At 34.9% G+C, this 14,534-nt stretch overlaps 1 protein-coding gene across 1 annotated transcript in view; it reads left to right on the top strand.

Moving 5' to 3' along the window:
• The window catches only part of RASA2 (RAS p21 protein activator 2), a 46,596-nt gene that overhangs the window by 26,280 nt on the left and 5,782 nt on the right, over nt 1-14,534 (top strand). The window contains exons 7-19 of the mRNA XM_010568333.1: nt 107-183; nt 1,567-1,665; nt 4,115-4,271; nt 5,544-5,692; nt 7,040-7,154; nt 7,609-7,683; nt 8,413-8,536; nt 9,900-10,006; nt 11,315-11,401; nt 11,493-11,570; nt 12,013-12,086; nt 13,333-13,439; nt 13,721-13,803. Coding sequence (XP_010566635.1) covers nt 107-183; nt 1,567-1,665; nt 4,115-4,271; nt 5,544-5,692; nt 7,040-7,154; nt 7,609-7,683; nt 8,413-8,536; nt 9,900-10,006; nt 11,315-11,401; nt 11,493-11,570; nt 12,013-12,086; nt 13,333-13,439; nt 13,721-13,803 — 1,332 coding nt within the window. The remainder of the gene's footprint in view (nt 1-106; nt 184-1,566; nt 1,666-4,114; nt 4,272-5,543; nt 5,693-7,039; nt 7,155-7,608; nt 7,684-8,412; nt 8,537-9,899; nt 10,007-11,314; nt 11,402-11,492; nt 11,571-12,012; nt 12,087-13,332; nt 13,440-13,720; nt 13,804-14,534) is intronic.

The raw sequence follows: 14,534 nt of genomic DNA on the forward strand, positions 1-14,534 counted from the left end.
TTTCTAAAAGGAACAGTAACTATTTAAAGAGGCAGGGTTTTCTTTGTTTTTTGACATCCATAATACAACAGTAAAAAGTGTGTTAATAGGAGGAATTTACTTGCAGGTTACCAGGTCCAGTAGTTATACCAAAAAGTCCCAGTTTCAGGTTGAAGAAGAAGATATTGAGAAACTAGAAGTCAGGTAAGTTACGTAGATTAGGAATTGATTTATTTTATTATTAATAAACCATAATATTTTATCAAGACAATAAAGAAATGTTTTATTTTAGTGTAACTCCAGAGAATTACTCATCAGACTTGTAGAAAAGATCCTTCTAACATATAAAATTACTCAGATTTTTTTTAGTGTGCTTCTTAGTGAAGATTAGATTTTTTTGTTTTTCAGTAAATAGTGGTAGAGTGTATCTGGCAGCCTAAATTTGTTTCCTTTGCCTGTGAGTGAAGAGCCATGAGGACCTCCTATCTATATATATTATTTTGGGCAGAATACTGATGATAGAACTTGTATTGAAGGGTAACAGCAAACCTTGTGCTGGTCTATGGTTTCAAATGTAGTTGGCTGTTTTTATTAAAACAGGGAAAAGCCTCTTTTATGAGATCCTTATGATTTCAGATTGCTCCTTAGAGGAACACTTGTGTTGCACCTTTTCCTTGCAAATGTGAAGAATACTTCAAAGTATGTTCCCCTTTTCTGCTCCTTTACCCTTAGAGCAGGTCTGTCTGTATTTATGTTATGTAGTTAGAACAGTTGAGAGCACCTGTACTCAGTTTCTTTTCTTTATTGTGCTCATGCACATACATGCACCAAATCTGCTGAATGACAAAAAGTCTTGAAGGCTAGCATGTGTTTCCTAACAGGCATCAGAAGAAGAGTTCAGTGGTTAGTTTTAATAGCCATTATAGAACTAACTTGGTATGTGCATTTTTAACTATTAGCTTCATTAATATCTTAATTGTATATTTCATTATAGATGCAAATATATTTAGTAAAATAGTCATGCCCCAACAAATCTAGTATTAATTTTTTTTGTTCTTCTTACCAACTGCTGTCTGTCAGAAATGTCAGAGAGGTAAGAAGTAATAGAAAAAAACAAAGGTGCATGTCTGGAGTCTGTGATTCCTTTTGAGGTTGTAAGCATACGAGCTGCTCTTTGGAAAAACAAGCGCATGTGTTGGTGTGGCATTGCAGTGTGCCAAATTCTAGCGATTAGATAGAGATATGTAAATATATTGGTTAAAAAGTTCACTTGAATTACCTGAGAAGAACTGTGCACAGTTTTGGGGGTGGAGACTGCTCAGGATACATATATGTTGCCAATATCACTTTTATTTACTGATGCAAGATTTGCAACTCTAACTTTCACTGTTTGTTTCTTTATCTGTTCTTTATGGGTTAATAAGTCACTCATTTGATTCTTCTTGTTTTAATTAGAATGGAGTGAGATTTCTAACATTTTCTGCCTGCATGCATGTGGATTAGTGCTGTAAGGCAGCTGTTGTTAACTTAGAAGATTTTTATTTCTCTCTGGAAGAAAAAAAAATTAAGCAATGTTCTTATTTTCAGGGTTGACCTATGGAATAATGGAAATCTGGTACAAGATGTCTTTCTAGGAGAAATTAAAGTTCCTGTGAAGGTGTTAAGAAACGATTCCTTTCAAGCATGGTGAGAAATGGTGGCTCAGAAGTGAATTTGCTTCTGTGTTGCAGATCTTCCCTTGCAAAGGATATATTCTATTCTAACTATCCATTAAAATATGTCTTCCTATTCTAGTCTAGGTAAAATATCTTTCTAGAAAGTTTCCCTGCTCAATAAAGTAACCTTGTCATAGGGTGCATTTAGGTCTTCTCTTACCCCAGTCTGCCCACTCCCACAGAATAGTTCATGCTGGTCTCTTCTGTCAGCTGGTGATAGGATGAGAGGAAATGGCCTCAAGTTGCGGCAAGGGAGATTTAGGTTGGATATTAGGAAAAGTTTCTTTACTGAAAGGGTTGTCAGATATTGGAACAGGCTGCCCAGGGAAGTGGTTGAGTCACCATCCCTGGAGGTGTTCAAAAAGCGCGTAGACAAGGTACTCCAGAACATGGTTTAGTGGGCATGGATGATGGTTGGACTCGATGATCTTGAAGGTCTTTTCCAACCTAAATGATTCTATGATTCTATGTGTTTGAGGGGAAAGTGCGGAGAGTGAAGAAAGGAAAGACGTACGTAACTATCTTTCAGTCAGCTTGCTGAATTTTAGTGATCTGTGTATGCTTTTCAGCCTAACCAGCAAACCTGGAACTTCTCAGAATTGCATCACTTGTAATTAAATTCCTAAGTCAGACTTCCAGAATGACTGATGAAGAGTTTATTTAAAAATAATCATTAAGCGTGAATTTTTATTTCCCACTTCCTTGGGGAGGTTCAGAAAGTATTTTCTGGAACCAACCCAATGTCATTGCAGGGGAGCAGGCACAGAAATTTAAAAGCTGGAAGGGTAAGGTATGAAGGGAATTCAGGAAAGACCTCTGCTTATAACATAGCAGCAACTTCCCTTCTGAAGCTCTTGCAAGCAGAAGCCAATCTCTAGCCCCTTTACTGTCCCAAATGCTTAGTGGCAGGAAGCAATGAGTACAACAGATTCAAATGCCTCAAAGTGTGTAGAATATTCTGCTTTTAGTGAACCTTTCTGTACAGAGAACAGAGTGGAGGAAGTCCCGGTGTATCCACATAGAAAATGCATAGGAAGGAAGTGGGTAAATAGGATCTAAATGGAACACAGGTCTTGGCCAGGAACCATTACGGCTCTGCTCCATGTACCCACTGCAGGCTGCCAAGTGTCTTGGATGTGACAAAGTTGAACTCTGATTTTTAGTCTTAGTGTTTGAATGTGATTCTAAACATAATAAATGTTTGTGTCGGTATTTTCTGTTTTTTACATGGTGTATTGCAGACACAGGCTTGCTCTGCCAGTGCTCTGAACTGATCAAAAGCTGTATGACCATATTAACATAATGACATGCCTCCGTTAACAACCTGCTAAGAGAAAGGTTATATTAGCATGGACTCATTATCAGTGTATTGTGTTTGTGTAATTTTTTGTATTAACCTGACTCATGTCCAGTTCACTTGAAGCATCATCAATAGAGAGGTTCGTGTCTGCTAATATACTTTGTAGGCATACCTTGTATTGAACATCCTCATATCCAATTATGATGTGCTTTTCAAAAACAGTTCTGTGTCTTAAAATAACTAGTTTTTTATACTATTACTAATTTACATAAAAAGTTTTTTAATACAGCTGAAGTACAGCAGATAAAATAGTATTACTAGTACTAAATACTGGGAAAATAAGCCTAAAAGTCATGTTGTCAAATAGAGGTTCTCCTTGTAAATCAGTTTTACTTCATATTGCCTTCATGGGCAATGCATCTGATTATTAAAAAAAAGTCTGATCTCCTGATTGTAGAAGTACAAGCATAAATGATTGTAAAAGAATATTTGAAGATATTTCAGTTTGTTGGGCTGAATGTTGAAACTATACTGTGACACTACTTTAAAAGCTGTTAAAATTTTTGTAGGGCTGCACCTCCTGTTGGAATACAGTTGAACTACAGCAAAAGCCAATGAATTGTTTAATGTATTTTGTATTGAGAGTAGGAAAAAAGCACAAATTTTTTTTCCCTTTAATCTTACTTGTTTCTCAGGAATGCAGGCTGTTAATATTATGTATTTTTACTGGCTTCAGACTAGACCATTTAAATTCTTGACACTAGCTGTTCCATCTGCAGTGTCCAACACCCTAAATATAACCTAGATGTAAAATGAGAAGGTCCAATATAATTTCTAACTATTCCTGCTATCCCAGTTGAGCTACAAGACATATACTCTGTGTCACTGTTTGGAAAGATTCAAGAAAATAAATATATGTTTCATAATGTGCTAAAGGTGCATCAGATGCTGCTCCTTTTTTTCTTTTGTCTCTAGTTTTTTAATGTGAATTTTATTGCCAGTTTTCAGACTTACTTTTTGTATACTGAAATAATTAAATATGATAATTTGCTTTATTGTAGAATTACTTGAAGTAAGGAAATGTGAATCTAATATTTTAGAATTGACCTGTTGCTTTCAGGTACTTACTTCAACCAAGAGAAAATGGGAACAAGTCTTCTAAAACTGATGATTTGGGATCACTTAGATTAAATATCTGTTATACTGAAGACTGTGTACTTCCATCCGAATACTATGCTTCTCTAAGAAACTTGCTGCTAAAATCATCAGATGTTCAGGTACTTCTGTTGAAAACTTCTTTGAAAATGAAAACTTAAAATGAATTATGCAGTCCTGTATGAGACAATGTGAATTATGCAGCTCTGTGGTTAGGAGAGAAATGAAGTAGACCTTTAAGGTCCCTTCCAACCCAAACCATTCTATGATTCTATGCAGATCTAGACAATTTTTTTGTTCCTTTGCGTGAACTACTTCTGTCACAACCAGATAAGCAGCTTGTAGAGCATTTATATCTGCTCCAAACTACCAAGATTTTCTTCTTACTTTAGAAGAACCAGCAGAGAGAGTGAAATAATCTGTGCTGTGTGACTGGAAGAGATATAAAATACTTTCTTTTCATTGGTTGCTCTTTTCAACATTGTATTTTCCCACTGGCTGCTATTGGCCCCCTGGATTTAGTGGTTTTCCAGGGACATTGAGTCATTATTGGCACTGAAGGGGCAGGTAATCACCTTTCCAAAAATGGTCTGCTTCAGAATTGATTTCTAATTCCAATTCTTCCAAATTGCTTCTGTCTTCCCCAGTATGTTAATCAGCATGACTGGATTTCTCACGTGGATGTCTGACAAAGAGAGAAGCGTGGTAGATGGTTAGCATAACATTGAGGCAGGAATCAAATGATAGTAACCAGCCTTTATATTCCTAGGTCTTTTGTAGCCTTTCTTCACTTTAGTGTTGGCGAAGTACTGGCAGAGGAGTAGAAAGGTAAAGAGGAAGCAGATTGTGACTAAAATTATTGCTAGCCCATATTCAAATACTTCTTCACTGGAGTTTAGGAAGAGCTGAGTATTTAGCTAGTGGCAGTCAGCAGCTGTCTTTGTTACTTAAGTGAAATAACTTGATCAGTTCTTGTATTGAAATTCTCAACTGTAGAATGGTGACACGCACTTTAGAAGTGAGAACTGTATTTTAATGTGCTCTTTTTATAGTTTTAAAAGTCCTATAAAGATATATGACATTAAAGCAATTGCTTATTGACTCTTACTAGAATTTGTGACAAAGCCACATTCTAACACTTTAGGGAGAATGAGAAGGGTGAGTAGGTGCTGAATTTCATTCTTAAATGTCAAGGATAGAGTAGATAATGCCAATTTTCAATTAAGTATTTCTGTAGAATGGAAACTTTTAATTGCCGTGTTATACAGCAAATGTTGAGACTTTCTGTTAAGAAGCAGTATCTATAGTCTTGTTAGATTGGATCTGTACTTTGCCAAGTATATGAAGAACATTTAACTCCTTCACTCATGATTTCATATTCTGCTTTCTCACAGCCAATTTCTGCATCTGCTGCCTACATACTGAGTGAAGTTTGTCGAGACAAGTATGATGCTGTTCTGCCTCTTGTACGATTGTTGCTACACCACCATAAGCTAGTTCCATTTGTTGCTGCAGTGGCAGAACTAGATCTGAAGGACACCCAGTATGTATTTCATGTTTAGTGATGTCATGCCACCTTAAATTATTCTTAGAGTTTCATAGGGCTTTGTGATGCAACATTTATAAGTAAGCATGTTGAATTTCTTTCTCTCAGTGACTGTCTATTTTACCAATTCATTATTCAGTAATGACTGAATAGATTCATCTTTTAATGCTAGTTTATAAAAACATTGGTTAAAATCACATTGAAGCTGGGAGTCAGAGTTAATGGTTGTGTACTGTTCGGTAAAATTTTCTTGGAGCTAGTATACAGCTGAACATAACAAGCTAGCAGGCTAGAGTTCTGTCTAAGAGCACATAGTTTTCATTTTAAAATGTCATAATTTGGCCACTCTTCAAATTTTACTGGTCACTAGATTGGTACTTAATACTTTTAAAATTGCTGAGAATCTTATCCCGTTTCCTTTAGTATGTGACTTAAATGAGGGGTAATCTTTTTCTGCAAAGATCCCTTGTAAGTAAGTAGGTGTCCTCCTGCATGCCTTGAAAGTAGCAAACACAAGTGTTTTACCAAGTAGCAGTGTATGGCCTGTGAATTTGCAGCTGTCTGGTTAGGAAAGAAATGAAGTAGACCTGAGTAGTGGCCACTGAGGTGCCCGAGTCATGTCCTGTGGAGGTGTGGAAGGGATTTTGTCACCACAGGATGATTCATTTCAAAGCTGACTTACTCCAGATTTAAATAAGGTGAGATAATTTAACTGTGTAGAAGAGGTGACTCATGGAAAATAATTTTCTAAACTGCATTTTAGTACACACATTCCTTTCCATTATAATTGAACTGTAACAAAGAAAGATTAAACTAAATCTCTCAGATTAGAAAGACTTATTTTGCACAGCTGGCTCTCAGTTTTCTTCAACAGCTGTAATGAATAAAAAGCATAACCCTAGATTAAATGTTTTGGTTACAGTGTCTGAGTTTATCAGTGTAGTGTAGCTCTAAGATTTTTTTCACCAGGACTACTGGAGGAAGAATTGTATACCGGTGAGGTCTAAGTCTTCAATATTTTGGAATTTTCTCCGATTGTTCTTTCTCACGTTCAGCACTGGATTGTAACTTCCTTTGCCTAAAATTTCTTAGGCTTTTCCTTACAGTTTTATTTATGTTTCTGGTTTTGCTAATAGCTGTAGTAATATTCTTGTTTATTGCCTTTCTGTTCCTGAGTGCCATTGCAAGCTGGGTATCTAGGTTCTGGAACTCCTGACTGAAATATATGAAAAAAATGTTTTCAAAAAATTAATTATTTAATAGCAAGATAAAGTATTAATCACATTTTGTAACTGAGCTTCTTATTTTTTCCCTGTTCAAATAACATCAATTATTTTCTTACAGAGAAGCAAACACAGTCTTCAGAGGGAACTCATTAGCAACTCGGTGTGTAGATGAAATGATGAAAATAGTGGGGAAGCACTACTTAAAGGTTACTTTGAAACCTGTTATTGATGAGGTAGGTGATCCTACTGAAACGTTTTTCAGGATACTTAGACCACTGGGGGGTATCCAGTCTCTTCGATAGGCATTCTTCTTACAGCTCCCTGTGTGGTAGCAATCACTCAGGTGGGGGAATTCTAGAGGAAAGCTAAATTGAGCAATAATTGATTAAGTTTAGTGGAAGAAGCTGCTTTTTGTTATTTATGTTCCAGATGCTTGAAAATAGTCAATGACAGTTGCTTCAGCCTCTAACACAATGCAGAATTTACCCCCATGATGCTTTATGTAATTGATCCATGTAAAAAGATACACAGGAAAATGAGGATGATTATTGCATGCTGTTACGGGTAGTGAGAACCTATTTAGAGTTTCACTCCTAAATCTAGGACAGAATCTGGTTTTAAGTAGGTGCATTTCCATGCTTTCTGTCTGAAAAATTGAACTCCTACAGTTTTGTTTGTTTGTTTCAGATATGTGAGTCTCCTAAACCCTGTGAAATAGATCCCATCAAATTAAGAGAAGGGGATAATGTAGAAATTAATATGGTGAGTTTCCAAATGTGTTTTTCCTAACTTAAACTTTCTCAAAATCTGATAGAAAAATATTTTAAAGAGCAGCTCCATGAAATGGAAAATGCGTAACTTACAGTAGCAGTATAATTCTCTTATTCCAGAGTAAACAAAAGTTGTATTTTCTTATCCCTGGTTAAGAAAACAGCAAAGAGAAAGTCCAACGGAAAATTGGATGGGGAAGAGAAACTAAACAGAGGATTACAGTCTTCATTATCAATTTGTTGGGTGTTGTGATTCCTGATGGTCTGTACTCAGCATCCAGATAATGAAGTACCTAATTAGGACTGCTTTAACATTTTTCACTGAAGTTTTGCTTGCCACTTGCCTTTCACCAGAGGATGACGTTTAAGGCAATAGTTGCTGCAACAAACTAAATTAACATTCACTAGATATGCATGGGAAGTGCTCCTTCCTTGTAACATTGTCAAATTACAAAAACAGGGTTCGATAGATAGTTGTATATCGCCAGACACTGCTTATATACTTCAATATAAGTCAACATCATTAAACTATCTTTTAACACTAGTAATCCCATATAAATATTATGAGGCTTTTAAAATATGCACTATACTAAAATACTTAATTGAATAGTCAGGCAGCGTTTTGAAAAAAGGAATTGTAGTGTTATGTTTGTGTTCAGGAAAGAACCATAGAAATGCAAATATTAATGGTCTGAAAAAATACCTTTTTTCATAATTGCAGGAAAATCTGCGCTATTATGTAGACAAAGTATTCCGTGAAATTGTGCGGTCAAGTATAAGTTGTCCTACCCTAATGTGTGATGTTTTTTATTCTTTGAGGCATCTGGCTGCCAAAAGATTTCCAAGTAAGTGCTCTCTAAAAACTTTTGAACATGGTGTTGAGAGTGAAATACTTAACTTCTGCATTTACCTTATGGGGATTGTTAAATTCTTGCCTTGTACAAAGCTGCGCCCCAAACTTCTTACCTTGACAATCAGGCATTTGTTTTTCTGTCAGTCTGTAAGTTAAAGTAAGGCTTTGTGGTCAATCAGCAAGAATTTTGTATTTTCTGATACAAAAATGTAGCAGGTCAGAAACACTGCCAGACAGCAGTGAATAAGAAGTTGCCAACAAAAGTATTGAGATAATAGAAGAAAAGCACAAGTAATACAGGAGGTAATTTAGTTGAAAGTTATGTGAAATTTGGAAGAGCTGATCTGTTTATTGCTTCTAAAGAAGCAAGATGTAAACTGGAAAATAAGTTTGGTATTTACATCTTAACTACATGAACTGCAACTATGTTAACTATGACTAACACAGCCATAACTTATATGAATGTAGCTTTACTACTTATGGGTAGTTTTGAGGAGGGTAGATAATGTGAAATATTTAATGCATTTGTAATGTGACCAGTATTAGAACAGTTTTATTCTTTCAGAATGGTTTTAATATAGGAAGAATGTGGTGGGTCTGAAATACTCTTGTACTTCAGTCAATTAAAATCTGAAATGTCATATAATAAGCTACAAATGAAGAATATACTTGTAATCTGGAGCCTTTCTCTGATTCATGTTTGTCACTGGAACTGACACCATATATTCCTCTAGTTAAGACAGTCCTTTCAGAATGGCTAACTTCCCAGACAGGTCAGGTTAAAGTAGTCATTAGAGTAAGAATGTGATCCCACTATATATCCCAGTGTAAAGGTATAAATATACCCAAAATACTAAATGAGAAAATCCTCATTTACAGCATCAAAATTATATAACACTATGGTTTTTCTGATGCAACCTTGGAATTGGAATTAAAGTTGTTTGTATGTGTTGACTGCATTTGTTGTGCAGCATTAATGTATTTGAGTTGATCAGTGATTAGGTTTATGGGTGAATAAACCCAATAGCCCTAGTGTTTAAAGGCAACTACTACAGTATTTTCTCTTTTGGTTCAGCATGCATACAGCTGTACCTAATCACTGTGTATGTTAATGCTTGCAATAATCTCATAATTCCTGGTAGTGGAGCTGATGAGCCAGTTTTATGAGAACTTCTGTTCAGAGAAATAAACCCTCCATTATAAGTAGAACATTTCTTACCATGATCACCTTTCTCATTTCATGCACTTCATCATTGATTTTTCTATTCTGATTTGAAATATAAATGTATGTTGACTGTCTTCATTATTTCCTATTAAGTTTAGTGCATGTTACATTTCATGGTTTTTCTCTGCAGATGACCCTCATGTACAGTATTCTGCAGTGAGCAGCTTTGTGTTTCTTCGTTTCTTTGCTGTAGCCGTAGTCTCACCTCATACTTTTCATTTACGACCTCACCATCCAGTAAGTTCCATGAAGCTTTGTTCTGTTTTATTCATAACAGTCAGATCTGTTTATCTGGGAAGGCATAGGTTACTTTTAGTGGGTCTGTAACTGGGAAATAAGATTACTAAATGTCTCTAGGTTGAGTTTTCAATTTTATACCTCACTGAAGGAACCAAGACATTTGCAGTTCTTTAAGCATCAAATTTCTCAGCCTTTATGCGGTGTTCTCAAATGATGTTGAAGAGCTATTGATGTTAAAGACGCTGTGCCTTTTTTGGGGAATGTGCTGTTTTGTTCGAATAGCAACATGACTGAGGGTTATTTAAGGTATATGCCGAAACTGCATTGGTTCCATCCACTGTGGAAGTTAAATATCCAGATGTCACTTTTACTTTTAAAAAGATAATTTCCATTTGTGTCTTAAACAGAGGTTGTAGAGTTATCCAATAATTGGTCTGCGTATTTATTCTGGACTCCACTAGTTGCAGTGGATTGCCAAATCTTCCATTTTCAATTTTCAAATTGTCAAGTAGATATGCATAAAAAAAGAATAATCTTCAAAGACAGGAATATAGAGAATAAATAAGAAAAAATACTGTATTATTTTCACATAAAATACAGAATATGTATGAAATCTTCTGCTCCAGAGGGGTTATCTTTATTAGCTTATTTTATCAACTTATGTGTGTTGTGCTTTAAAAAGAAAAAAATCTACTTACTCACATTCCTTCCTTTGATATTACTCAGTTTGTTGAGTAAAAAGATTACGGGATTTTACCATTTGAGGGTTAAACATTTTAAAGGGAACAGCAAGGCCCCTTTCTGTGGCTATGTTTATAATCCTGTACTAAAAAGCAAGCAGTGAGGTAGCAAATAAATGAGGCAAAAGCCTTAAAGACAGAGTTTTAAGTTCACTTGGTATTATGAAAATTTCTACCGTTTGTCCAGCAATAGTTCATTATGTTTAGTGTTAAGTTTGAATAACGCAGAAGCATTAGATATGTAGTAATGATTACAGGATTTGAGGGGTTTGAGATCTTCTATAGGTAAAAATATTTTTCCAAGTACTAATGTTAAATTCTAGTAGCAGCGAGTAAAATATTAAACACTGTGCAGTAGCTTATAAAATACATTCACAAAGCACAGGTACTAATAGAGCACACTACTGCATATGCATTTCTTCTCTTTGGGCAAGGAAGAAAAGGAATGAAGGTGTGTCAGATTTACTACACTGTGTAATATAATAACTTTTGTGACGTTTTTGTTTTAAAGTCAAAGATTTACTTGCAACTGTGAAAAAACGTGAATTTTGTTTCTTTATTTTAGGATGCACAAACTTCAAGAACATTAACTCTTATATCAAAAGCTATCCAGACTTTGGGGAGTTGGGGAAGTTTGACCAAAAGCAAACTTGTAAGGCTACTTTCTTTCTTTCTTATTCTTGCTTATTTCATAGACAACATTCTTTGAAAGTTTATTTATGTCAATGTACCTTTTCTTTCAGTCAAGTTTCAAGGAGACGTTTATGTGTGAGTTTTTCAAAGCATTTCAAGAAGAAAAATTCACTGAATCTGTTAAAAAGGTACCTTTGAACTAGATTTTTTTTTTTGGTTGATGTATTTGATCAGTCTTAATTATTAGAAGGTTGTGTTATTGTTCAGTTTTCTACTAGAGACAGAAAGAAAAATTGCGGGCTGTTTTGGACATTTCAACAAAATCCACACAATGGAATACATAAGAGTTATAGTGGACTAAACTAATTTAGTTTTTAAAAAAAAAAGTATAAGTCTTTTGAAACAGTCTTTATTAGATCTGCTGTTTAGGAACTAATTAAAGAAATCTTTTGTGGCTTATGGGCATCCCTTGCTACATTGTTCCAAGCCCCTGCAATATATTTTGATTTCATCTGTTGCATAAAGTAATTGTTCTGTTCCAGGAGAAACTGTACGTGTATATTTGCAAAACTGCTTTTAGTTGTTCTGTGTTTCTGAGTAGTATATATTCCCTGTGTATTTTTCCTTAAGTTCCTAGATGATGTTTCCTCTACTGAAAGTAAAGAGCCCAGTGGTCTGAGTGAGCCAGTACATCTAAAAGAAGGGTAAATCTTGAATCTATATTGTGCAAAACAGAATTGACTTGACTGTTTTTTCATTAATGCCAGTGTCAGATCAATGCTTATTAAAATGTTTGATACACTGTAGAAATTATTATATTTGTAATCTGTGTTAGTTCTTAGTTAGTTTGCAGAATTAATTTAAACCAACAGCTGTAAACTTCCATAACTCATCTTTTAAATACCTTGGGAAAAAAATAATTAAAAGCAGCTTAAAAACCTGTTAAAGCCTGTCTGCATTTCTGTTACAGTTCAGTGTGTGCTCTGTGATGGTTTATACAGGATTGTGAAGTGTATTTTAAAAGAACGTATTAATTTAATTTATAATTACTTTGCATGCTGTTCAAGCCCAGCCACCTGTTCTGCCTTTAAAGTAGGAGAAAAAATTACCCTGTAATTGGAATACTAAACAATAAATGATAGAATGCTTTTATAAAAATTGAGGTGAAAATCACTCTTTCAAAGAAATGAATTATTATTTTAATGTTGATCAAGAATAGCTGATGAATTAATTCAAATAACATTTATGGGGAAGAAAATACTTGTATTTCCCTGAGAAGCAGATTCATAGCCAGTAAAGATTCTGTGAAACAAGCATCCAAATTTCAAACAAGGAAGAAATGTACCACTTACTAAAATACTAAATAGAAATGAAGGAGACGATTGTAGTGGATCAACACTTAGTTATAGCAATTTGGAAGCTAATATGTATTATAAATTGATGGCTGTTGCTCAAAAAAAATAGTTGCCAGTGAGTACACTTAAAGTGTACTGAATACAGTTTGTGTCTACCCTTGCTGTTGTGTTCAGCATAATTTCATTTATATTCAGCTTCTGATCCAGAAAAAGTCAAGCACATTCACCTGTAGAAAGTGGCAGGAAATAGAGAATCTTGTAGTTGGATATACCTTACTTCCTTTGGGGAAAAGTTGGAATTCTGGATCTGAATAAGTATGTACCCACTCCAAATTTACTGTTACAAACAAGAGTCTGGATTGCATAGTTTTCAAACTCCTTTCCTGTTTATGGAACCCTGTACACGATCACCATATTGGGAGGTAATCTTGAAGATCTGTTTCGAACAACTAGTAGTTTGTTGGCTTTTTTTGTAATCTACAATGAAGTAGATTTTTGTTGCTGCATGATGAACAAAATGTGTTATCTCAATAAATGGTTTTAAAAGCTCTTCAGAAGACTAATGGTTGCATTTCATTTGATTCTGTCTTTACAGAGAAATGTATAAAAGAGCTCAGGGAAGGACTCGGATTGGTAAAAAGAATTTCAAGAAGCGGTGGTTCTGTCTAACAAGTAGAGAATTCACCTACCACAAACAGCAAGGTAAATTATTTTACAGTTATTTTTTTCTCAGTATTTTCTAAGTGTTTGCACCTGATTTGTGCTTTTTTAAATGCATAATTTTTTTCTTTTCCTAAAGTACATAGTATATGTATGTTTGGTTACGTTTGCCCTGATTACCAAATGCTTCTGTCTGATTCATGTACATTTTCTCAATAATAAAGATGCACATTTTGAGAACTTAACCTACAGTATCAGTGCACTGACGTTATAAAACATTTTTTAAAAAATTGCTTCACTTTTCTGTTTACAATTTTTTACAGATAAAGAACCAATTTTCACTATTCCAATCAAAAACATCCTTGCAGTGGAGAAACTTGATGAGAGCTCCTTCAACAAGAAAAATGTGAGTTAAAAGATAGTTTGTATGTAATTCTTGATGTGTTCTTTAAATAAAAGATCATAATTAGCTTATAGAGTTACTGAAACCCTATTACTAAACACTTCAGCAAAAAAATCTTTTGAATCAGGAATAAAAAGCTGTATGCAGTATTTCCAAGTACTCTGAACATGGAACTTAACCTGGAGATTTGGATCTCTGCACCAACTTTTCTGACTGATTTTATGACTTCTGTCCCCCTTTCCAAATTTCTGGAATGAAGGTTAAAATACTGTGACCTTAATTACAAGGCACTTTTATGTTAAGGTAGTAGTAGTACGTATTACATTATGTTCTTCTAGAAAGGTAATATTACCAAACTTAGATTTATTCCTTTTGATGAAAACTTCCTACAATACCTTCATCAGCTGAGACAGTTGTCTGTGCTCACAGCCTCATTCTGGACCTGTAACACATCGGTATTTCTGTTATAATCCAAAATTCTGAGGCACTGATAAAAGTACAGCTGTTACTTAGGCTGAGGATGGCTAAAGGAGAGACTTCTGGGGCTCTTCTGTTACTCTCAGGCTATGAAGAGTGAAGTCTGAGGTCACATTTAAAGATATGTGAATAAAGAGGACAGAAAATGCATCATGTTCTAATTCTTTAAGGATTCCTTTTTGGATGAGGAAATGGTGTAGGCAGAACACAGGGAGCTGTTCTGGGTTTGTTTTTTTTTTTTTCCTCCTCAGTAGGGC

Source organism: Haliaeetus leucocephalus, unplaced genomic scaffold, assembly GCF_000737465.1.
Source record: "Haliaeetus leucocephalus isolate CR32 unplaced genomic scaffold, Haliaeetus_leucocephalus-4.0 Scaffold240, whole genome shotgun sequence".
Classification (NCBI taxonomy): Eukaryota; Metazoa; Chordata; class Aves; order Accipitriformes; family Accipitridae; genus Haliaeetus; species Haliaeetus leucocephalus.